Genomic DNA, 25,435 nt, shown 5'->3' with positions numbered 1-25,435 from the left:
TTAATTATTGGGTTTATCCCTTGTTTAGAGATAAATTTCTTCAGCTTTCATCTAACGTAGAATTTAATTTTATGTGTTAAAATTCTTTTTGAAACAAAACATTTTGTTTTTGTATTATAAAGACATCTCCATACCACATCCTACCACTCAAACTTGATTCAATTTCTGAACATTTTCCACTTTTCCCCAGGAAACCCATTTGTCTCCATCACTTTGTTATGAGTTTTCTGAAGCCATTTTAAGTCTAAAATCACCTGGTGAATGGGTTTTCCATTTACCTTTTCTCTCTTTCTTCTACTAATTATATGAGTCAATAATCCAACTGAAAGTACCCGATAGAACTCTTTCACGTCATTCACTTTCTCTCTATCTTCCAACAAAAAAGTAGCATCGTAAAACTTTCTCTCTTCGATTGTCCAGACCAAAAACCTAAAGGAATGAAGTCAGTTCCTCACATCCTTCTGCTTCTTTTCAAGTTTCTCCCCCGGGGAAAAAACGGAAGCTTTGAGAAGAAATCTATCAAATGCAACATAATCTGTGGAGGAAGAGTCAAGGGAGAAAAGAAAGAAACTTTCTTGTTTTTATTTTAACTTTTCGACCGCCCGTCTCTCATCAATCACCACCCACTTCCCGTGTCTTCAAAGGACCATCCACGCATCGACACCTGTCTATTTCGACCACTCATCTCTTATCAATTCAACACCTTTCCTTCTGCTCTTCTAGTTTTACATTGCAACATTTTCCCATTTGGAAATCTGCGTGGCTCTTGAGATGTCCATACCGGTGTGAGCTATCGAAACTTGCTCCAAAAATCTTAGTCTCGCAAAACCAGAAGATTCGAAACTAAAGCTCGTAACATGAATCCGAACGTTTGATAATGCGTATTCTTCAGCTAAGAATCGTGTTGATCTCGATGCAATCCTTTGTCTCTCTATCTATTCTTCCCAAAATTCTTCAGCAGATTTCATATTTCTCCTTCTCTTCATAATTTTTCAATCTGTGTACTATCCTTGTTTATTCCTTGCAAATGTCCACATCCGTTTTCTCGTTGACCCATACTTCCTCAAGACCAAATTTTACTAGTTTTCCAATCGGTCATATTCTCGAAATAATTGTTCAAAAAAAGAGAGAAAGATTTCACGGCGGTTTGGTTTTCTTCTATTCATTGCTGCTTCCGGAACCAAAAGAAAGAGACCACCCATTCCGTTTATTTATGACTTTTTATACTGCTCACCTCTCCTCCACCTCCTCCTGGAGTAATTAGTGACATGTGTCCGTGTCCGGAGTCAAACGAACGTGTCCCCCCAGTTGCCGAATACCCTCCGGAGACTCCACTCTTCCGTAACGTTATTTTTTCGCGTTTTTGTTGTCGTCGTGTCTTCTAGTAGGATCTACGGGCACCGAACACAAAAAGAAGAGGGAGCTGTGTACATGATTCTTCCTCTCTTTTTTTTTTGTTTGCTTATTTGTAAATACATTCATTCGTGTAAAAAAGGAAGAAGGATGATACTCACACAAAACAGCTACCTTCTAGATCAAGAAGTATTCATATTTTTGTTGTTTTTTTAGACCAATTCTTTCTCGGATGGTCAAGTTCCGGGACTCTTCAGAATACGCTGGCTTAAAGATTCTCAAAAAACGAAAGGATGAGAATTTCAAAAAAGGACAAGAGTGTATCTAGACCTCTACTTGAGAATTTGAAATAACGGTGCAAACGTTTTGTTTAAGTTTTCCTTTCTTTGAACTTTTTTGCTGATAAAAATGAAAAAGGATGAACTATGCCGTGTTCCATGGATTCAGATCTCAATTTTGCTGTGGCTTTTGGAAATTTTAATCGATACATATTCGATACATAAGTTTTCAACAGAGTGGTTCCACTTCTGTAACTGTTAATCAAGATTTCATTATTTAACTTTAAAATCTACTATAGAAGTCAGAATCTTGAACATGCGAGTTTTCAAAACCCAGGATCCTCGTGTCCTAAAACTATCTAAAACCGAAAACTTCAAATTTTCCATTAATTTGTATTCCAGAAGTTCAAACCCAAAAGTTTTCTCTGCAAGTTTCTACCCGTTTTCTGAATTTTGCTCCAAAGTAATATTTCAATTTTGAAATATACCCACGCCATCCTCGAAACTCGAATTGCCAAACTCTCTCAAAAAATATTCTCTAGTGTCTATAAAAAAATTTTCAAAGAACTCGGACCAGATGAAAAATTAACAGAAGTAGTCAGATAATAATAAATCATATTCTATACAACATGGCCTCTCTCCCTCTTTTTTATGAACTTTTTTGACTCTTTTCTGTTCTTTTCACTTTTTTATTCGAAATGAATCATTTTGACGTCTGAATATTACTGTAGTCGATAGCTGAGAAACCAGAACATCCTGATCTTTTCTTCTTTTCCTCTCTTTTCCTTTTAGTATTCTTTCTGTTTTTCACATTGAAATTCGGATCCATGAGCACAATGTTGCAGTGAATAACTAATAGATGTTTCCTCTTCTTTTCTTCTTTCATTTGTCATAATTATTCCATCAAAACGTATTGCATGTCCACATTGAATTCTCAAGATAATTAATGTTCTTCTCGGTGCCAAAGACCTTTCGTATCGTTGCGTGACTCGTTGATATCTGCTCCAAAAATGAGCACTTAACTTGAATTATTATACTCGGGAGTTTGGTCTCTTCAGTCAGTTCATGAAGACTTTTCGTTTCTGATCTTGGCTGTTTAAGGGCTGAATCTACAGCGTACGTCATTCATTCAGATTTTTATAGTTTCGAAAAACGAAAACTTTCAGTCCAAACTTCTTGATTCAATCTGTACTGATCTGTACTGAAATGCAATTTTTTATGAATACAAAAGTGATTTTCCTCGATACAAGGGTTCTCTTTTAAACAACTTTTATTTTCGTCTGTGATCGAAATTTCTAGTTTTGAAATGTCTCAGTTTCAAAATGCTCCGAAATCATCTGAGTGTTTGTTCATCTCTAAAAGAACTCCTCGATCAAGTGCGTCACAATCTGACCTATTTTTGTACTTTTTATCTCTTTTTTATATTTTTTTATACTTGCACACAAATTCCTGTTTTAATGTTATTCACTTTAATCCCTCTGCCAGTGAGAGTGCATAATCATTATTAATATTATCAATTTCTGAGATTATCTCTTTTTTTCATGACCTTTCTCCGAGATTAATCGTCTCTCCTCTCAAGGGAAACCCACCCAGTTTCTTTTTCTTTCTCTCTCCATTCGAATGTCTTCAATCGTCAATTTTCTTCTTCTTCTTCTGCATCCACGCCTCCCGAATATATTCATAGACCCCTTCAAGAAATGATTTATGTGTCTTCGACTGCTTATTCTGCTCATTCAAAGAATCACTTTTCAGCAGAAAAGTAGCAATGAAGTGGTCCACGTGGATTCCTTTTCTTATTTTATTAATTTTTTATTCTGAATGTAATGCGAAGAGGGGAGGACGTGGATCATCTGCAGTTGGAAGACATTATTCAAGAAGTAAATCATATTTTACTAGGAAGTGAGTCATCCTAAACTCTGAAAATTTTTATTAAAATCTTCATTTTCAGATATTCAAAACCTGGATCCATCGAACACACGTCAAGTTTTCGTTCATTTGTTTTTGGAGCAACATCCGGTTTGCTATTGTTTAATGCCGGAAGACATATTATTCAAGACTCGTCAGAACCTATTTCGTGAGTATTTCAATAGAAAAATGGAAGTTTTTATTCCAATCAAAATGCAAACAAATATATCAAGAATATGTGCTTTGTGAATAGTTGAATGCTTCAATATTAGTTCAATATTAGTCTAAAAAAAAGACAAAACTCTTGTCTGGTAGAGTTGTTGTATTTTGGAAACTCTTAATTTAATTCATGGTGAAAGCAAACAATAAAACAATAAAACAATATATATATATATATATATATATATATATATATATATATATATATATATTCAATTAATGTTTTAAACATTTTAGATTCGGAAATAGGAAATATTTCTGGGGAGAATCGAAATACGTGCCAGACGAGGAGCTTCCTGTGCAATGTATCAACAAGATCGATCCACAAGATCCTCAATTCGGACGAGTGAGTGAAAGAGAGAACCATCAAACACGAATGCCGAATGTGACTTATGATTTGTTTTCAGGTATTCTTTGATAACGAATCTCGACCGCAAGAAATAGTTTACGCTTGTCCGGCTGATAACAACTGTTGTGGATATGATTGTTGCACCGAATCAACCATTTTCACTTCCATTTTGTGAGTTTTGATGAGAAATAATGACGGGAGAAGTTCATTTCATTTTAATCCACCTGTTGAAATTTTAAATTAAAAATCTCTCAGATTATGATGAAAAATCGAGTTACACAATCATAATAGACACTAGATCAGAACGATTCGTTCAAAAATGATATGAACCAGAATTGTTCGAGTGGAAGCTAGTGAAACGCCAGGTTCTGGGAAATCGTATTGAAATGTTTCTGATTTTTCAAATTTACAAAAATGAAAATATAATTTTTCAGCGGTCTCCTAGTCATCTTACTCATCGTCTCAGTCGTCAGTATCTTCGTAATCGAAGGTTTCCGTTGGTGTCTTCATTTCACTTATTTCTGTAAACATGGACGTGCTCGTGACTTCGAACCCCTCAGCATCTGAATACTCTCTTCTTATTCTCGTTGTTTTAATTTTCTAAATACCGTGTGTCTTTTCCCTCCTTACGGTCACTACTTTCTCACTCTTTTCAATCCCAAAAATTCACTTGTTTCCCCATTTCTGCGATACTAAACCAACTTTTTCGTGTTCACTTTGTCGCTTTTTTGCCTCTTGAAACGGGTTGTTTCCTGCAAACAATTCACGAATAAAACTGAAAATTTGAAAGAGAAAAGAAACGAATAAAACGGTTATGACCGGAAGCGACACCGGGGGATTCCTCTCCAGTTATGCTCCTCTACTCACTTCTTTCTTTTTGTTTTATGTCGATTACGGTAGATGCCTACTGTGAATATGGAACTGAATACAAAAATGCAACCGGGTAAGCCACGGATTACTCTACCGAAGAAATGTCGATGTCGTAATTTATAAACAAAGTTGTAATCTTCACGTCGCCAGCTTTCTCACAATATGGGTCTCAATCTGTCTTTGGATTATTCCCTATTTGAACCCACATGAAATTATCTTTAGATTGTGTTTAAAATTATGATTCTAGATTATTTCATCGGTTTATGAAGTTGTGTTGGAGAAGTTTGTGCGTAAGCGAGTTGTTCGATCATCTAACTCATCTGAAAAGTGTCTAGTTTAATTCATAAATTGTCTCAAACAGGGTTCATCATCCCCTTCGAAAACACTTCTATTCTCTTTCCAGATGTTTCCAATTCTTCCGTACTCCACTAAACTTCACGAATGCCGTTCGAGTATGTTCATTTCATAAAAACTCAACTCTAAACCCCTTCCCCGTAATTCCAGTTTTGCCGTGTCAATATGAAATCAACTCTCGTTCGTCCAGTATCATTCATCCGGAATCAACAATTACAACAGGCTGCAATGAAATTGGGAATAGAAGAATATTGGATTGGAGCATCAAATGTGGATAACGATTGGGAATGGTTAGATGGAAGTATGTTGACTTATTCGAATTTCGACGTCGGAGCAGGGTATCCAAAGAAAACAGAATCACAAATTGGAGCAGTGTCAATGGGTTCACTTTCTGGTCTTTGGTATACTAAACTTGATGCAATGATGCTGCCTTTTGTTTGTGAATTCCCGATTTCCACTCAGTTTGATAATGGTGAGAAATTACTATGTGAAGTGTGATTCATTTTCTGTTTTCAGGTGTACTGTATCGTGCTCCAAAACTACAGAGTCTCATCTTCCCATCAGCTGGGACAAAAGCACCAATGTTACTTGTTGAATCAGTGGATCAATCAAGTCTTTATAATAAAATCGGTCCGAAAAAGAATGAGATGGAAACTGGAGAAAAGGTTTATTTGAAACCAATTGATATGAGTGCAGCAGGAATGTCTGGATTCAGTGGACAACCGATTGTCATAATGAACACTTTCAAAAGAAAAGTTAAAGTGAAGCCAGTTGTTGTTTCACAAACCGAAACTGAAATGGCTCGAACATTGAAGGAAAAAGAAGAAATCGAGGATTCGACAAATGCGAAATCTGTTTTGAATGTTGGAGGGAATGCTGCTGCTAGAAATGGTGAGAGAGGGGATATTTAGATGTTGTAAGATTTTGGAAAGAACTACAAATGATAGGGAAATAGAAATAGAAACTGCAAGAGAAGTAGATACACAAGTTAGTTTTCCGCTGATTCGCTAACCATGAAAGTATTTCATGTAGTCACAGACTGTCAGGTGTCATATTCTTTTCTAGTGGACTTCTTTTCGAAGTTTTTTTCTAAGTTTTTTCTAACATACAGACAGATCTTGTGTCCATTCGTAACCCATTGACATATTTTCAATTTTTGTCTTTTTTAAGTAACCTTCGTAAATGTTGCAAATATTATTTGGAATTGAATTTCTATAAAATTTTCTTGTTTTGGATCTCACTACGAGCTCGACTGAGATTGTTTTTTAACTCCGCTGAAAAAGTGCATGAAATCTCAGAGCAGCTTAAACAGCCCGTTCTAAAGCCACATAAGAAAACTACAGTATTCTACTGATGGCTCTACATTCTAAGAGTTCATTCTCTTCAAAACAGTTCATATTTTCAGGAACATCGATGACTGAAGAGATGAGTTCAAACTCAAAAGCAAAAAGAGAACGCGAAGAAAATGAATCAATTCGTTCAAAGACAATTCAAATATCTCGTGGATGAAATCATCATTTCTTGTTCTTTGTGTCATTCAAACAATAAATGCACTTATTTTCATTCTTTCCCTTATTTTGCACAAATAAATCAACTAAAATCGACATTTATTACGCATGCGGACACCGTCAATGACGCAAATAGACAGGAGAAAACTAGAAGAAGTTGAATTAAAAAAGATAAGAATTTGATGGAGATAGAATGTACACAGGATGCTGAAAAGGTGTGAATAAGAGGATTTTTCAGTTGTTTCCTGGAAATGAAGCTGAAATTCAATGTTCAAAAATGGGTCAGTTAGATACCTTAGTTGAAGTGAGAAAGATAAGGACAGATTAATGGTGAAAAATGGTTTATTGATGTTTCGAGATGAGAATGTTCCGATTCTGTCCTCATTTCTGTGCAGGCTCATATCAAATACTCCACCCATCAAAAAAGCATTTACTCTCAACTGATAACAATCAATCATAACTATTTCGTTTAAACAGAGTCTCGTGATTTCTTCTGATGATGTTTCTCTGCTTTCCGTGCGCTCTTTTGGTTTCTTTTTTTGATAATTTTTATTATTATTTTACGCGCGAAATGTCTTTCGAGAGTTGTGTTAATGGTCTAGGTCGACTTATATTAAGTGACGAGTATACAAGAGCTACGAAACGATTCAGTTTTTGAGAGCCGTTGATGAGAACATCCTCCGATATAACTGGAATTCAAGCATACAGTACATCAAACATGGTGCCGGCATGCTCATGGAGTATGATGTAAATTACGTAAATTATTGGTCACTGTTTCAATATTTTGGCAAAAAAACGTTTTTTTTTAACTCAAAATTGTTCTTGTCAATTTTTTATAAGAAAATTCAGTACAAACAATTAACACAATTCAGCAAATAACCTAATTTCGAAAAAATTGAAAATTTTTTACCTAAATTACAAATGTAGTATTTTTTGAGCGGGAATATCTGAGTTCAGGAAGGTGTTCCGCAAGAATCGGAAGAATTCTGAATCAGACTGCACCTTTCTGATCTTTACTAATAATATTCAACAGATCCGTTGGTCTGTCCGTATGTCACTGATTCTAGCGCCTTCTGTACAGAACCGTTTTTAATGAAACTTACACAAATCACTTGGAAATTTGTCCCTGATGATGCCCGTCTATGCTTTCAGTTCGATCAGTTCTAGACCAAGTCACTATGTGAAAAAGCCTGGTATCTAACATTCTGATTTCTAATAATTTAATCCCAAAACTCCCTTTCAATTTTGGAAAGTTTCCTAGTGAGTTAATTAATTATTCTACGTTGTCTCGTATTTAAAAAATGAACATACATAAAACGCATTCTTTGTAAGGCTCGAGCATGGCACCACAGGGTGTGGGCCTAGGGCCTGTATGCATGGTATAGCTTAGATATTGCAGTCAAACATACTATTGGTCATTAGTAAACCATACAAAAATTTTTGGGCTCGGGCTCAAGGTCAAAGAGCAACAAAAATTTTTTATTGCTCTTTGAGCTCCTACAGTACTACAGTAACCTGGAGACCGAGCCCAAAAATTTTTGTATGGGTTACTAATGACCAATAGTATCAATTTTTATAAAAATCTCGCCCTAGGGCACTCGTTGCTCGAGTCTTACTGAAAACGCGTTATATAGAGAATAATGGGAACTCTGAAGTTAGAATTTGTTCTAATACATTTTAAAAGAATGAAACAATATTTCAATGAAATCTTGCTTTCATAACACTATATTCTATCTGCGTAACTATCAGTGATTGAAACCAATCTCACCTTATTCCAGGGTTGGGAAATTCCGGGCCGGGCCGGGCCGGGCCGGGCCGACTGAGAAATTTTCCTCGGCCCGGCTCCTGTAGAAATTTGAAATTTTTTGAAAAAATTTTCAGTTTTTTTTTGCAAAAAATCGAATTTTCGACTATGTTTTGGAATATCGATAAAAAACTGAAGTGTACGAGAATTTTGGAGCATTTTGATCATTTTTTAATGAAAATTTCGAAAAAAATATGTGAAAAAAATGAGCACATTTTTTGAATCCGGGCCGACCGGGCCGACGGGGCCGGGCCGGCAAAAAATTTCTGTCAGCCCGGCCCGGCCCGGAATTTCCCAACCCTGCCTTATTCCATATCACTTTCTGAAAAAAACCTAATTTGAAACTGCTTCCTAAAAGTGTATTGCGTAGGAACACGGCCTGCTGCAAAAGTGTTGATTCATTCATTTTTCATCTGAAAATCTGCATTGAAAACCCCCAATATACGTAATTTGTGTCAAATAAAACATGTGTGTCTTGTAATTTGTAACCGATAAGATTTGCTTCCGATAACCGAAATCAAGCGACCACATGTCATCTGATATCATTGACGATCTATGAAACTTAGGATTATTTTAGCATTTTCCGGGAGCTCGTCTACAAAAAATTCAGTTAAAACTATCAGTTGGTATTCATTTTCTAAATCACGCCGGTTTAGTCTCATAAAACATTTTTCAGCGATCAGTCAGAGGTAGTGGATATAAGTGTGAAATTAAATAAGTCCAACAATATATTCTCTACGAACATTTGTTTTATTTTGAGGGAAAACTAGACATACAGTAACCAGACACTCGATGATTCATATCTAAATATCATACATTTAGTGTAGTATTCGTGCAAATCGGGTACTTTCCGTTCTCCAGAATCCTATAAGTATTTGACCAACAATCTTGACTTATTCTCCTTCTACTTTATGCTTTTATCAGTGCTCGTACCCCTAAGACGTCTATAATTCCTACGGCATTTTCTCATTTTCTCTCGCTTCTATTCTCCACTTTTTCTTTTTTCATTTTTCTTGTTTTACCATTTGCAAAACTACAATTAACCTTGAAATCAGATACTTTTCAGATCTATGTTATGGCACAATTCAAGCCCCTTATATGCTCATTTCTCCTAATTCTAATATCATTTCAATCCTCTGAAGCTCGGTTTCTGAATAGTTTTTTCTCAAAACAAGACGGATCGAATCTCTGTAATGCTGAGAAATGTGAACTCAAATCGAACTGGAGTCATCAGGGTAAGAGAGGAGAAAGAGAGAGAGGGTGATCAAACTAAATATAGAACTGATATAATCTAAAAATGATAACGAAGGAATCATCAGAACACAAATAATGATTTATTTTATGCTGATATAAAACACGGTTTTATCCAACAATATATGAAGTGAGTTATTGAAAATTATTAAAAGGGAATAAACAAAATCAGTATAGGTTTTCTGTGGAAAATAACTAAGTTTGAGAGTGTATCTCGGTGTCATCTGATTGTCCAATAAATTCAATTTTGTATGGATTGAACAGAGAAAAAATAACACAACATTTTTGTAGTTGACTATTTTTTTGTAGGGGCACTACCATGAAAGTTACAGGTTGTCAAAGTGAAAAGCTTCAAAATTTCGCTAATATGCACTGAAATTAGTCTGTTTCAGGGAGAAAGGATTTTGATTACCTGTAACTTTCAAGGTAATGTCCCTACAAAAAATGACCAACTACAAAAATGATACAAAGTTGAGTTTATCGGACAATCAGGTGGCTCCGAAATACACTCTCAAAGTTGGCCATTTTATCGAGTTCTGAAGAAATTCGACGCGATGTCTCATGTTGGCATAAAATGCTCATTCTTTGATTGAAGATAGATTCTAGCTTGTGGGAAGCTATAATTCTTAGACGTATTACTCTATATTGGATAGTTTTGAATTCTATTTACATCTTCAATGAATGATTTCCTAGATACATGCGACTACGTGAACTGTAACGATGATGCATGTGAAGGCGGTGGATATCTTCTATGGACTCAATACGTGGAATGTGCTCCGAATACTGTTTCGAGAGTAACTATTTTTTTTCACTTTTCTGTCACTTGAAACTAAAAACATTCAGGTTTTCATTATAATTTCTGCAGTCCTTTATATGTTACTTCTATTCCTTATGGTCAGCTCTGCAGCCGATGATTTCTTTTCTCCATCCATTTCTTCCATTGTTGCTCATTTGAAAATTAGTGAATCTGTTGCAGTGAGTTGTCTGAATTGAAAGAAATCAAAAAATAGTCAGTTGTTTTGCAGGGTGTCACATTCATGGCATTTGGTAATGGAGCTCCAGATGTTTTCGGTTCAATTGCATCAGTTCTGAGTAGTCCAACTCCAAAAGCAGATCTTGCTCTCGGAGAACTATTCGGTGGAGGTCTTTTTGTCACGACAATGGTTGTCTCTACAATCATTTTAACTTCTCCTTTCGATGTAGAAGTATTCAGTACAATCCGTGATCTTCTCTTCTATTTAATCGCTCTTTCTTTTCTTGGTTTCTGCTTTATTTTCTATAATCGAGTCACTTTGTGGATGCCTTTGAGTGAGTATTTCTTTTCTTTTTCTTTTTAAAAAATATATTTTCAGCATTTCTGGGACTATACTTACTGTACGTTCTGACAGTATTTGGAGCTCAAGCAGTTCATAATCGAAAGCGGAAAGCAATTCAAAAGAAGAACAGTACGAAGAGTAAAAGAAGTCAGAGAAGCCGAAAAAGTGTTCATAGTATTGCTCCGATGCCAGTTATTCCTGAAATTGAAGTGCAGGAACAAAGTGAGACATTTATAATATGACAAGTGAACTGAACTCCCTTTCAGCAGCCCCATTTCCCGAAATATCAGTTGTTACGGGAGCAATTGACAAACTGAAAGAACACATGGCTGAGAAAGCTCAAACGCCACGAAGATACACGAAAAGAGCTTCATTCTTGGTGAATGGAGATGGAAATGTGAATCATTTGCATCCATATTCAAAGAATAATCATTTGGGAATTTCGAGACGAGGTTTCTAATGTCAATATTTCAATTCTAGACTGGTTTTCATTCTTTCAGAAAGCGAGTTATCAAATGAAGATGAAGAATTCGTTGTTATTCATGGACATGTATTTCAAGGCCATGAAGCAAGAAGTAGAGCTGCTAGTCTTGTTCCAGAACCAAGAAAAATCAGTAGTTGGCAATCGAGAGGAATCATAACTGATCTGGTGGAACACTTGGATCCACGTCCTGATGCCGAGGACTGGGAAGAGATGAATATTTTCTCGAAAGTTTTATCCTACATAAATGTAGGCGAATTCTCTGTAAACTAATTCAAATATTTTACATTTCAGGTAGGTCCCGTCTTCTTATTCAGACTGACAATTCCATTGAACGAACAAAGTTGGTCCAAACCACTAACTCTAATTCACGCTTTCATTTGTCCAGCCTTTCTTTTATTCTCTCTCCAATGTGAGTTGTTATCAAAATTTTATTTTCTTCTTGAAAATTGGCTCAGAAAAGGATTGGTAATAATCACTTTTGTTCATTCCAAGCGTTGGGAATAGTAATCTTCACAGCCAACAGCGGTGACGCCTGCCAAGAGGTGTTTGAATGCAGCAGCCGACGCCTCGCGGGTTCCGCCGCCCACTATCTTTTGTGTGCGCCTCGACTCCGCCCATTTGTTTAGTGAAGGATAGCAGTCGAGAAAGAGAAAGAATGGAAAACGGTTGAAAAAAGAAAACTAGGATTTCGAGATAAGAAATCTGTTCGAAATTCTTTTTGCAAAAATGGATCATAACAACGTTATCTCGGATATTAATCGGTGTTTCGTAAAGCAATCTTTCAGTTTTCCTGAAATCTCCGTTTTCTGGTAGTCCGGGATTGTGGCTCTATGGATTGGCAGTTTCCGTCATCATTTCTGGTTTTTTGATAGTTTTCACGGAGTTGGGAGTTCAGCCGAAATATTACAAGGTTATTATTCAATTCTTGATTCATTCAGTGACCTTTCTCTTACAGGAAATTTATTCATACGCAGGATTCATAATGTCAATTGCATGGATTTATTTGATATCATCAGAAGTTGTAAACGTGGTGACAATGTTGGGAGTAGTGTCAAGAGTATCACATGAAGTACTTGGATTGACGATTCTCGCATGGAGTAATAGTATTGGAGACCTGATTGCTGACGTGTCTGTTGTGAAACAAGGTTATCCGAGAATGGCGATGGCTGCTGCTATTGGAGGACCGTTATTCAGTGAGTCATATGGAATCTGGGAGATTATTCATATATATATATATATAAATAAAACTAATAATTCAGATCTATTGATGGGATTCGGATTACCATTTACAATTGCAAAGTTGCAAGGAAAATACATTTCGGTCAGTATTCTCCACGATTTTTCTTTGATAAACTCGTTCAATTTCAGATGACAATTAACCCGACATATCGTTTACTCATCTTGTTTCTAGCTATTTCTTTATTAGCTACCCTCATTGGTAGTCAATTCTCTCAAATACCTAAAATCCAATTGAAATTTCAGGAATTCCTGTTCAAAAATTCCGTCTTCAACGGCCCCATGCAGCGGTTTTAATATCAATTTACATAGCTTTTATAGTTTTTGTTCTTCTTTCTGAAACTGGAGTTTTAGTTTGGAATTAGTTGTTTATTTCTAGACAGGATTTTGTATATTTCTTTCATTTTGGTATGCGATTGTGATTTCTTTTCGAGAAACGGGTTACTGTATTTTCTGATTTTATGAGTGCTGAAAAATAAAACAACGATTGAAATCTGAACGAGTCATCAAATGAAAGTATTCCGAAAGGTCAGAACTGTCAAGATCAACATTTTCCGGTATTAAAAATTGTGAACAATTGGCGAACTGTGTCAGTTAATACCAAGTTTTTAGAGAAGTTTAAAGGTGACCCACGCAAAATAAATAAATATTTCAGATGACTTTTAATCTGGCTTACATCTTTCCGTTCTGATAGTGAACGGAAGAGAAAAAAAACAATAAAAGGACAAGAAAAAAGTGAGAGAAAGAAGATTCCCTTCCCGTCATATTTCCTTTTTCAGCTATTCGTCGCCCCCTAATATTCATGTGATTCCCCCCGTTTTCACAGTTTATTTCCTGCCGAATTGTTCAATTTTTCTCACTTTTTCTCAAAAAATGTGGTTTCTTATCCTGTTTGATAGTAGTTCGATCAGTTTATCATTTCATGTAAAACTGATAAAAATGTAGAATAAGGTCAAGGAATAGTAAGTTGACTCTGATTGATGATTGCTGAAACAAGACTTTAGTTATATATTACAAATAGAAAAATCTATAAAACTGTAGATTTGAGGTCGTGGAACAAAGAACTCTGTTGGATCGGTAAATGATGAATTTCAAAAATATATTTCGATTGTTATATTATAACTACCGTGCTCTATCAAAATTTTCTTGAAAACCTTTTTTCTTTTCTGTTCTCTCCGAATATTCAGTGCCGATAATGCCTGTCATAATGTGCTAATAGAAATTAAACCACCTTGACAGATACGATTAAAAAAACAAATGACCCATTTTTGAGACCAAAACTCAACTCTCCCCCCTCATGTGAATCATCTTTTGATATTTAGGAAAAACAAAACAGTTCCTCCCCCTCAATTAAAAAAACAGGCGTTACCAATTCGAATAATCAAATAAATGTGATTACAAGAAGTTGTCAATGACGTGGAGCAGTTGAGCAGTCATCAAATTCTTATCATTCTCTTTTTCTGCGACCGCATAAAAATTGCGATTTAATTACCCGCCTGATTCGGAAACCCACAATTTTCCTTTCCTTTCACCTCATTCTGACCTATATTTGCTCTTTTGATATGATCTGAATCAGAAAAAAAAGAGAGAAATTTTCAGTTTCCTCAAATGAAACAATGGATATTTATTGTTCTGATTCTTTGTTTTGTTATCAATGGATGTGATGGATGGCAAGCGAATTTAGGGAAATTGGTTAGAAAATGGAAAGTGGCTGAAGAAATTGATGAGTGTATTCCTGATGATAGTGATCAATGTACAGTTCAAGGAAATTGGTCAAGCACACGTAAGTTTCAGAGTTTCAACTTCAGATATTCTGGTGGTTGTTTTGACATTTTGAAAAGTTTAACTTTATTGAAAAACGATCTGAAATAGCGAAACCTTTATGTTGTAGCTTTCAGATGAGGTCTACAGTACCGCTCAAAAGTGTATCAAGTTTTGCCGTTTTCAGTTGAAGACGCCCAACTTTGAGAGTGTGTCATAGTAAAACTAACTGTCCCACAAAATAACTTTTCATGAGATCAAAAAGACCAAAAATAGAGCTTCGCACTATTTTGCACTGAAATGGGCCGATTTGAGGGAGAAATTACTTTGTCGATATGTGACTTGCTAGGAAGTGTCCGTACAAAAAAGTTATCAACTATAAAAATGAAGTTCTACCTTTGATCTGAATAATTCATTAAAAATCTACTTGATTGGACAATTAGTTTAACTATGACACACTCTTAAAATTGGGCGTGTTCAACTGAAAAAGGCAAAACTTAATACATTTTCGAGCGATATGTAGCTTTCAGCTGAGCTCTGTATCTATGGGATATGTCTGAAAGTTCTGCCATCGAGAAACTCTTTCAATTTCTAATTGAGATGTTAAATCATATTGATGAAACTATTGATGGAATAGTTTCTACACAATAACATTTATCAGTTTCCTATATTTTGTCTCAATTCCAGAAGTGTGTTCCTATGTCAAATGTAATGATGACAACTGTGAAGGCGGTGGGTATTTACTATGGACTCGATACGTGGAATGTGCTTCCAATCCAACTGTTCGTATTCTTTTGATAATTGTTGGTGTTATCTACATGTTATTCCTCTTCATTATGGTCAGTTCGGCAGCTGATGACTTCTTTTCTCCCTCTATTTCTTCCATTGTTGCGCATCTGAGAATCAGTGAATCTGTTGCGGTGAGTGAATTACAAGTTTTGAGATGATTCAAGTCTCGATTCATTTTCAGGGTGTTACATTCATGGCTTTCGGAAACGGGGCTCCAGATGTGTTCGGAGCAATTGCATCAGTTTTGAGTAGTCCAACTCCGAAAGCAGATCTTGCTCTCGGAGAACTATTTGGAGCTGGACTATTTGTCACAACTATGGTTTTAGCAGTCACAATTTTCACAAGACCATTCAAAGCAGAGGTGTGTTTAGACCTCTTTCAGAGAAACTGAATTTCATCAGTTTTCAGGTATTCAGTTCGATTCGAGATATTGTTTTCTATCTCATTGCTCTCTCGTTTCTTGCACTTTGTTTTGTTTTTTACGATCATGTCGAATTCTGGATGCCAATTTGTGAGTTACTTTTTGAAGTTTCATTACAATACAATAATATTTCAGCCTTCCTTGGAATATATCTCATCTATGTTTGTACAGTAATCCTCTCCCAAATTCTTCATAATCGTCAGAAAAGGGAAAGAGAAGAGACGATAGTGAAGTCAGTTGATGTGATATCGGTTATTAGTTTGGATGATGATGAAGATATCTATATAAGTCACGGACATCACATCCTTCATGCACATGAAGTTCAGAAAATAGAAGCAGCCATCGAAACAGCTGAAATTCTGAAGACGTGGTCGTTTGGAGGTATTGTAGGAGATTTGAAAGAGCATCTGAAACCATGGCCAAACGGAGAAGATTGGAAAGAAATGAATGTTTTTCAGAAAACAATTTGTATTGTGAATGTGAGTTTTATGAGAATTTTTATACACGACCCATATATAGTACCGGCCAAAATGATATCATATTTTGCCTTGTTAGTTGAAAATGTCCAAATTTGAGTGTGTCATAGTAAAAACAATTTTTCCCACAAAGTAAATTTTTCATGTATCGAACAGATCAAAAATAGAGCTCCATTTTTGTAGTTGACAACTTTTTTGTCATTACTTTGTCGATATGTAACTTGCTAGGAAGTGCCCGTACAAAAAAGTTGACAACTACAAAAATGGAGACCTATTTTTGATCTGTATGATTCATTAGAAACCTGCTTGATAGGACAATTAGTTTCACCATGACACACTCTCAAAGTTGGGAATTTTCAACTGAAAAAGCAAAATATTATATCTTCTTGGCCGGTACTGTAGCCGTTGTCTTCTTTTCAATCTACAAGAAGTCCTCATTGAGATATTAATTCTCAATTTAAATTTCAGATAATTCCAACATTTCTTTTCAAACTCACAATTCCTCACAACGAACAGCCCTGGTCCAAACCAATATCTCTTCTTCATTGCCTAATTTGTCCAGTTTTTCTTCTTTTCTGCATTCAAGGTGGCTTCGTTTCTCTACGACTTTTTGAATCTTTGTCATTACAGTTTGTTCGATTTCTCCATTTCCTAATTCTCCCGGTCTTTGGCTTTACGGATTGATTCTTTCTACTTTGCTGATAGTAATCGTATCAGTGTTCACTGAATTGCACAAAGAACCAGAATTTTATAAAGTAAACTTCAGTTTTACTCTTCAAAACAATTTTTTTTAATCAGGGAATCACTTCATACGCTGGATTCTTGATGTCAATTGCATGGATTTATTTGATATCATCAGAAGTTGTAAACGTGGTGACAATGTTGGGAGTAGTGTCAAGAGTATCACATGAAGTACTTGGATTGACGATTCTCGCATGGAGTAATAGTATTGGAGACCTGATTGCTGACGTGTCTGTTGCTAAACAAGGATATCCGGTGATGGCAATGGCCGCTGCAATTGGTGGTCAATTATTTAGTGAGTTTCTAATTAAAAACCGGTTAAAAAGAAACAAAATCCTCGTTACAGATCTTCTGATTGGATTCGGATTACCGTTTACCATCGCTAAAATTCAAGGAAAATCAATATCAGTAAGTAAAGAGAAATGTCAACTGTGGGCTTCCGAGAATCTAAAAAATAAACTTTTTAGATGATAATCAATCCAACGTATCGTCTTCTCATGATATTCCTTGGAATTTCTCTAGTCTTCACATTAATTGGTACGTTTTCTCTGAAATCTGATTTGTTTTAATGTGTGATTTACAGCAATGTTCGCTCAAAAGTTCTTCTTACGACGTATTCATTCTTATTCACTTGTCTTCATTTATATTGCATTCTTTGTATTTATTGGCCTTTCTCTTGATGGTATACTGGTTTGGAATTGAACGGGTTTTTGCATTTATTTAATTACTGAATATGTTTTAATCATGACACGTTTCAAATTTGGAAAAAGAAAACAAATAAATGTTTAATTCTGAAAAAAAACATGGAAGTGTCGATGTGATAGAGAAGATTGTGTAAGGTTTCCACAACTATCGCCAAGGTTTTTAAAAAGGACGTGGGCCAATCTTATATTGGAGTTCCCAGCCATAGAACGTTTTCGCTTCTTCAGGCGGCGTCGTGAAGGACCAGAAGATTAGTCGATGTTTAAAAAATGCAGCCCATTAATAAAAATCATCCATAATTTATACCTTCCAAAGCGTTTCAAAGCAAACAATTCACAAATGTACAACTGAAATGGGGTGAAAAGAGTGGGAAGACCATAATGGAAACAGGATAGGAGAACTACTCCAGGTGTGATTCTAGAAGCGTCTGATAAATAAAAAGCATCCGATACATTATTAGAAAAAACGAAAACAAAAATTGGAAGAGGGAACGAAAGGAGGAGAGACGATTGGGGAGGAAGAATGTATCGCGGGATCAGGGATATGTCATGTCGATTTGTTGGAAACAACGAATCCGAACCGGATCGAGGAAGTGAGACGTTGCTCGTACAAACGGCCTTCGAATCCGTTCGAAAGTTGACACAACGTGATTATTACAAGTAAGAATTGAAAATGAACCTGTAAGGAGAAAAGGTTATGTTTGATACTAATTATAAAACATTGGACTGAAAAGGGAACAAAAAGAGAAAGAGTAAGGCGAAATTGTACACTGGTAAACGACTACGGAATGGGTCATCAAGTGAGTATTAGACCTACTCACAACAACTAGAAACGAGTTGAAACAGCACGTATGATGTGAAAAGGAACCCGTTAATCAGCGGAACCCAAAGTGGATAAGAATGTGATGACTGGAAAATGAAGGCTCAAATACAAGTGTCTTACATGACTACTGGAAATGAATAAACACAAAAAGCATTATCAATAGAAATGAGACCCGTACACGAGAGAACATGGTAATATATGACGATCATTACAAATTGTCGTCCTCACGATTCACCGATGGACTGCGAGGAATGCTTGGAGAGCTGATGGATCCAGCAATAGCACGAGTCTGAAAACTCTGATTAATTTTGTTTGAGGATTTGTCACATGAGAATGAATTAGAAACAAGCATATTCGAAAAAGTACTTACCGCTCCTCTGGGTTTGAAGAGTTCATGCTTTGCTAGTTCAAAAACGTCAGCACGATCTTCTTTGCGATATTGCAGGCATCTCCTAATGAAATCTTGAGCAGCTGAGCTGACCTGAAACAAACATTTTGATAATCTGATGAAACCCCAAAGTTTTTACCTGAGGCTTGCTAGGGAATGACACTTCTCGAGCGTTTATGATGGTATTGTACTCGAGAATCTTCTGTTGAGTCAAATCATTTCCGAACGGTTTCTTTCCGTAAATGCATTGATAGAAAATCACACCAACACTCCATACATCCACTTTGCATGTAATCTTAGGTGGTGGTACAATGAACGTCTCTGGGGGCAGATACCAGTATGTTCCAGCAAATTGTGAAGTGAGTTCGATTCCCATATCATGATCATCATTCTCTCCTTCCATGATCTTGGAAAGACCAAAGTCAGTGATTTTGATAGCTCCGCTTGTGTTGCCAGATTCCAATAAAATATTGGCAGGTTTAAGATCATAGTGGATGATAGGTGTGCTCTTCTCATTGAGATACACCAGTGCAGATACAACTTGCATGATTATGCTTCTTGCCTCCTTCTCACTGATTGCTTTGTTTTGCTTGAGATAGAAATCGAGATCATTTCCTGGGACATATTCGAGAACAGTACAGAATGAATGATTGTCGATAGTGAGCAGATCATATTGTTTAACAATACGACAATGGTCAAGTGACTTGTGAATATCTTTCTCTCTCATCGCATGCTTCACATAGTTCGCCTTCTTTTCTTCCTTCCATTCTTTGTTGACATGATGTATTTTACAAGCTACATAGCGGTTCTCCTCGATATCAAATGCTTTCCACACCTCACTGAATCCACCTTTTCCAAGAAGATTAAGCATGAGATATCTTTTGTGCAAAAGTGGATGATCTTTGAACTGAGAGGCACTTTCATTCGCAACTCGTTTCAATTCTCTCATGTGATATTGCCTTTCTCGGTCTAATCGCTCTCGCTCCAATCCTAGATCGGTTTCTTCTTTTCTTAAATGCTCTCTTCGTAGTTTATAGATCTCATCTAGCTCAATGTACTCTTGATATTGTATTTCTTTTGGTTCTTCTGGACGCCTGAAGATCGCATCATCTCCATTGACATTGGTGCTTGTCGACGGTTGCATTCCGTTAGAATCATTCTGAGAGTTAACTGCTTGAGGCCGTTTTGGCTCTTTTCCGATTCCCAATGGTTTTCTTTTTTTCAACAGCGCTGATGCGCTCACGATTTCGTTTCTTTCAGCAGTGATTTGATCAGATTTCTTTTCAATCTCCGCGAATGCCCAACCATCTACCCACTGATCACGGAATGAATCACCAGTGCGCGTCGTTTTGAAACTCCCAATTCGAGGAGAATCTGCAGCCGTTTTATCTCGAAGGGCTTTTCGTTCTAACACATTCTTTTCGATAAGCAATCGCTTTATCGTCTCTTTCGATGCTTCATTCTTTTGACGTTCAACATTATGTTTTGATTGCATCTCATCAAGTTGACGGCGATAATCAATGATTATTCGATCTCTTTTGGCAACTTCATCCACAGATTGACTGTTATTCTGTAACCTCTGGAATAAAAATAACGAATATTTACTTCACGACAATTAAAAAACACAAACCTGTGATAGTGATGCATCTGTTTGTGTTTCTCCATCTATCGTCCGCACCATTCTTCCAGATTGGTTAGCTTGACCTGGTGGTGATTGATTCGAGTTTGAATTAGAATCTGAAGAGTAGTGTTGTTGTTGGGTGGGCGTTGGAGTTCCACGATTATTCGCTCCAAGCGATGGTGCAGCCGTTGTCCAATATGATTGTTGCGCTTCATATTGATTAACGTGCTGCTGTTGAGGTTGTTCGTAATTATTAGATCCATTCTGTTGAGCAGGTGCTTGTCTTTTAGGCGAGCCTTGATTTTGTTGGAATTCTGTCATCAGACATCTTGCAACATTGTTTGAACCAGCTGCTTCTCCAACTTTCATAAACTCGGTGATTTTTCTTTCTTGTTTTGGAGTTGCTTGCTCATCCGTGTGCCCTACTCGCCTCCGTTTTCTAGCGGATTTCTTGTCGGTAGTGGTTGTAGTCTGTGATGACGTCGGCCTGAATTAAATATATGTTTGATCTTCTTACGAAAGTAGTTTAGAAAAATAAATGTTTTAAAAATTTCCTACATATTCTTACCTTTGCGGAGTGCCACCGTGTTGTTGTTCTGGCTCACGGTCCGATATACTTCCGGCCGATGAGAGATTGCTTGACTCATTGACGTGCTGCGGCGCAGATGACGATTGTGGTTGTTGACTAGTCTGTTGTGGCTGTTGTTGAGACTGTTGCTGAATTTGAGGTGGATACATTTGATGATGTTGAGCTTGTTGTTGATATTGTTGTTGCTGCTAAAAGAGAGTATTTTAATACACCGTAGCTTACACAGATTGAGAAAGACTTACATGTTGGTAGTGCATTTGCTGCATTTGTTGATGATTGTGATATGGCATGTTATACTGCTGCTGAGGCTGCATGTGATGTTGCATTTGCATCTGATGAGGGTGCATATGATGAACACTAGAATTGTAATCTCGCATTTCGATCGAATCTTCCGACATCGTCTTTATGCACTGTTGCATCTCTGTAGGAGAAGAACGTGAAACTCCACCGTTTTGCGGTGGCTGCATCATAACTGATGTTGACGGATGAGACGAGTTTTGTGGCATGAACTGTGTTGGGCCGAGCATTCCGGAGCTCAAATAGGTTACGTTCTGGAAAAATTCATCAATTTAGATTTAAAACATTTTGAAAAATAAACTTGAAGATGATGTGAATATAAATCAATGGATGCGACTCTTCTAATTTCTACTCGTGACCGAAACAAAATGAAATGAGACGAAAATGTGTGTGTGTGTGTGAGTGTGCGAGAAAAACAGTGCCGCTTATGGCGCCTCTTACTGCCTCCTCCCCTCCCTTCTTCCATCCGTTCGTTCAATCAATCGGTAGAAAAAGAAAGGAGTGAGTGAGTGAGTAGAATGTGGAAAGACTAGGACAGCAGAGGGCGACGGACATATAACTACCAACTCGTCCTAACAGAAAATAAAAACATGATGGGGAAACGACATAGCTACTCGGTTGCGGAGTATGCGCGAAAACTCTTTGCAAAAGAAGACAGGCAAGCACACTTTGTAATAAATTTGACGCAGATAACATATCGAAAGATCAGTGCGCAAAGAACCTTTCAAGATTTAGAAAAAAACTCACTCCAACGTGACCCGTGTCTCCGGTAGCCATTTTTGTGCTCGAAATGCCGAGTTGGTGCTCGCCGACAGTCGGAGCGTGATTCGACGATGAACCGTTGCTCTGGACCTGAAAAAGAAAAATTGCAATGATAAATCGATAGCAGACATAGAAGAAGAATGATGTGTCAACTGAAATTGAAATCAAAACTCGCACACTCGAGACCTATTTCGGAATGGACGATAGAGAGAGCGAGAGGGAGAGAGAGAAAAAGAAAAGAGACATTCGAGAAACCAGAGCACACAGACACATATTCTACAAAGAGAAAATAAAAGAGGAAAGAAGGCGATGAAGAAGAAGGAAGGCGAGCACATTGATGGGGCACCGTATGACGTCACCATCACAAAACAGCGGGCCAGGATGACAATATCGGAAGACAATTTTCCCGTTGATGTCTCATTTTTTTTAAACCTCTAACAACCAAAAATTTACTGCAAACAATAACAGTGGGCAGTGATGAGGATACAGTTCATAACCAACACATCTTCCTCTTAAAGTCAACGACACTTTTTTTTTCTCTCTATCAATACCACTTTGCATATTATTTCCACAAGTCCAGATGCATAAACGTGCGAGAAGAACCCCCTCCGTCTCATGTTCTCTTTTCAGAACGCGCTCACTTTTCAACGTGTGCGAAAAACAACGAACGTTAGATGAAAGCGGAGAGAACGGAGAAGGAAGATAGAAAAGAAGAGATAGAAAGAACGATGAGAAACATATACACTCTGCATCTGGCCTAACCCAGCAAAACCAAAAAAAGAAAACGACGAATAAGTAGAGACGGAGGACGACAACGAAGATGACAACACTATGGAAGAAAGCAAGGAAAAAACGATGAGAAAAAGAGAAGGCGGCGAGGAAAGAGAAAGGAAGAACATTTCTCAGCCAGTTGCCTAGATTAGATATTATGCCAAATTAGGAGAGGAGACACAAGGTTCCAGGAGAGCGTGACCAACAGAGGATGTGGGCCTTGAAATCTATCAAAATCTGTCGAGTGATGAATGCAATGCGCATAAACAACGAGCCATCACGAGAAACATAGAACGATGAGCGAAAAGGGCAGAAGATGAGTTAGAGCTGTCGACAAGCAGAAAAACACCAGCATTGTCCAATGCGATAATTACATGGTGCGAGATCAGCCATGATATTTGCAAGAAATCTATCATGCATGTAGAAAAAAGAACATACACATTAGTCTCTTATCATTGCTGACTGTTGATATAAAGCTATGAGAGCCGGAAGGGAAAGAGTAGTGGTATTTTACGATATTTCGGATGAGTTATTAGGAAACAAACTTGTTTCAATAAAATGCTAAAAATATTGGAATATTTTAAAACACCGTGCATTCGAGGAAGTTCAGTGAAAACCATATAAGGATATAAAATGGGGTGAAAGAGAAAAAACGTCGGATGAGAAGAGCAGCAAAAAAAGTATAATAAGAATTTCGTCTCTGTGGCGCTACACCCTAGCATATTCTCCTTATTTTTTCTTTATTTCTTCTGCTGAACACTCTCATCTCGCCATCAAATCATCTTCTCTTTTCACTCCGCTACTACTAACCCAGAGACGCATCATCAACCCTGCTGCTAGCAAGCAACAGTGGACGGACTGACATTGGAGGACAGAGACAAGAAAAGTACTACGCATGTCAGCCGTTATTATTTCCATAATAATCATCAACACTTGTAGTTTTGGTACTAATAGCGTTGGTTTTTCGAGAGTTATTGAAAAAATAGGAACGGCTTAAAGGTTGGAAGAGAAGTAGTACAATCCCAAGAGTCAGAGACATATTTCTCGCAAATCGCCGCGACAGAAAAAAAATGAAAATTGTTCGGATCAACACAAGACGAGGCAGAACAAAAACGCACATGCGAGAGGAAAGCGAGTAACGGGAGAGATAGAGAAAAAGAAAGTAAGAGTGAAAAAAGAGGAGCGAGAATGAGGAGACCGCCTTTTTGTCAAGAGCGATGTTTGCGCTTTCAACACCTCAATGAAGCACAAGTAATTATCATGGATGCGGTTGCTGAAATTCTGAGATGCGCACTATATAAAAACGGATAGAATCTTTCAATATAGTAGTGGTACGGGACATCAAAATGAGATTACACGAACAAAAAAGTATTGAGTGAGGGAATGTAGAAAGTGAAAAAATCCTAAAGTCAGGCAAAAACCCAGATTTGTAGTTAGTTGAACGCGATAAAACAACAAAAAAGACAACAAGATGACCAATGAGAAAACTCATATTCACGTCGCACGGCGGCATATTAATTACTCGAACAATCAAAAGGAAATCGCCTGACAACGAAAATGGTGTGAACGACAACAAGAAATGTGAAAATTGGAATGAAAAAGAATAGGTGTTCGAATCGATCGGAGCGTATGAGAAGGGCGACAAAACAAATGAGAGAAAGAGCAAAGCAGCGGTAGGAGCAGCACATAGCAAAAGCCAACCATATTGCAATTCGGCCTTCCTCTTTGGTGTTTGATAACGGTAAACACACATGTGATGACGGGCAATGGATGATGGTTGTTAGTTGGTTCGAAGTAGGAAGAGAGTACTTTGTATGTGGAAAATATCGACTTATGAAGAAAAAATGATGACCATCCGAATGGATTGAAAAGAAGAAAATGCGCGACACGATAGTCGCATAAAGCGAAATATATCAAGTCGGAAAACGAGGAGCGAGGAGCGGAGAGGATGCAAAGAAACGACGTAGAGAAGAGGCAAATGAATCGAAGAGGTCGAAACACACACCAGGAGGGGCAACTGAGACGGGGTCTTTCCGCCCCTCCCAAACAACCGCCATCGCCACACCATGCCACGCAAAAAATGTGTAGAATGGGAAAAAACGCAGCAGCTCCTCCTTTTTAGGACCCACGAGTATGAGAGCGGAACCGAAATACGCACTCAGAGCATAGAGAAGGGATAAAGACGTCGTTGTCGCTCGGCGCGAAGTTTACTCGAAGCAACGAGTGAGCGACCTCACCTCGTCTTCTAGTTCTTCATTCAATCCAAAATACATTTGAACAAAAAACGAATCAGTTAAAAACCAATGGACAACCCATCAGGAACGAAAGAGGCAGCCACTGCAGAAAGATGGGAGAAGTGAGAAACAAA

The 25,435-nt window shown here is 37.2% G+C and overlaps 3 protein-coding genes across 3 annotated transcripts; all 3 read left to right on the top strand.

Annotated features, from left to right (window-relative positions):
• Positions 1-3,396: 3,396 nt before the first annotated feature.
• GCK72_009495 (uncharacterized protein) lies at positions 3,397-4,671 on the top strand (the record flags this gene model as incomplete). The annotated part of the gene is made up of 5 exons (XM_003113002.2): positions 3,397-3,530; positions 3,580-3,705; positions 3,993-4,101; positions 4,163-4,275; positions 4,539-4,671. 5 exons carry the CDS (start codon positions 3,397-3,399, stop codon positions 4,669-4,671), a joined length of 615 nt encoding a protein of 204 aa, XP_003113050.1.
• A 317-nt stretch (positions 4,672-4,988) lies between these two features.
• On the top strand, positions 4,989-6,837 carry GCK72_009494 (uncharacterized protein; the record flags this gene model as incomplete). Its single annotated transcript, XM_003112970.2, has 5 exons — positions 4,989-5,047; positions 5,378-5,426; positions 5,479-5,800; positions 5,845-6,219; positions 6,734-6,837. 5 exons carry the CDS (start codon positions 4,989-4,991, stop codon positions 6,835-6,837), a joined length of 909 nt encoding a protein of 302 aa, XP_003113018.2.
• Positions 6,838-10,568: 3,731 nt separating this feature from the next.
• GCK72_009493 (uncharacterized protein) lies at positions 10,569-17,817 on the top strand (the record flags this gene model as incomplete). The annotated part of the gene is made up of 21 exons (XM_053727403.1): positions 10,569-10,685; positions 10,735-10,866; positions 10,917-11,199; positions 11,244-11,429; positions 11,474-11,659; positions 11,708-11,937; positions 11,983-12,031; positions 12,477-12,601; positions 12,647-12,884; positions 12,951-13,012; positions 14,527-14,710; positions 15,376-15,608; positions 15,659-15,838; positions 15,886-15,988; positions 16,034-16,377; positions 16,843-16,960; positions 17,005-17,129; positions 17,173-17,410; positions 17,462-17,523; positions 17,583-17,652; positions 17,699-17,817. The coding sequence occupies 21 exons, from the start codon at positions 10,569-10,571 to the stop codon at positions 17,815-17,817; spliced, it is 3,384 nt and encodes a 1,127-aa protein (XP_053586980.1).
• Positions 17,818-25,435: the final 7,618 nt, after the last annotated feature.

Source organism: Caenorhabditis remanei, chromosome III (assembly GCF_010183535.1).
Source record: "Caenorhabditis remanei strain PX506 chromosome III, whole genome shotgun sequence".
Classification (NCBI taxonomy): domain Eukaryota; kingdom Metazoa; phylum Nematoda; class Chromadorea; order Rhabditida; family Rhabditidae; genus Caenorhabditis; species Caenorhabditis remanei.
Note: the sequence above shows the minus strand (reverse complement) of the source record. Positions and strands in the feature narration are given on the sequence as shown.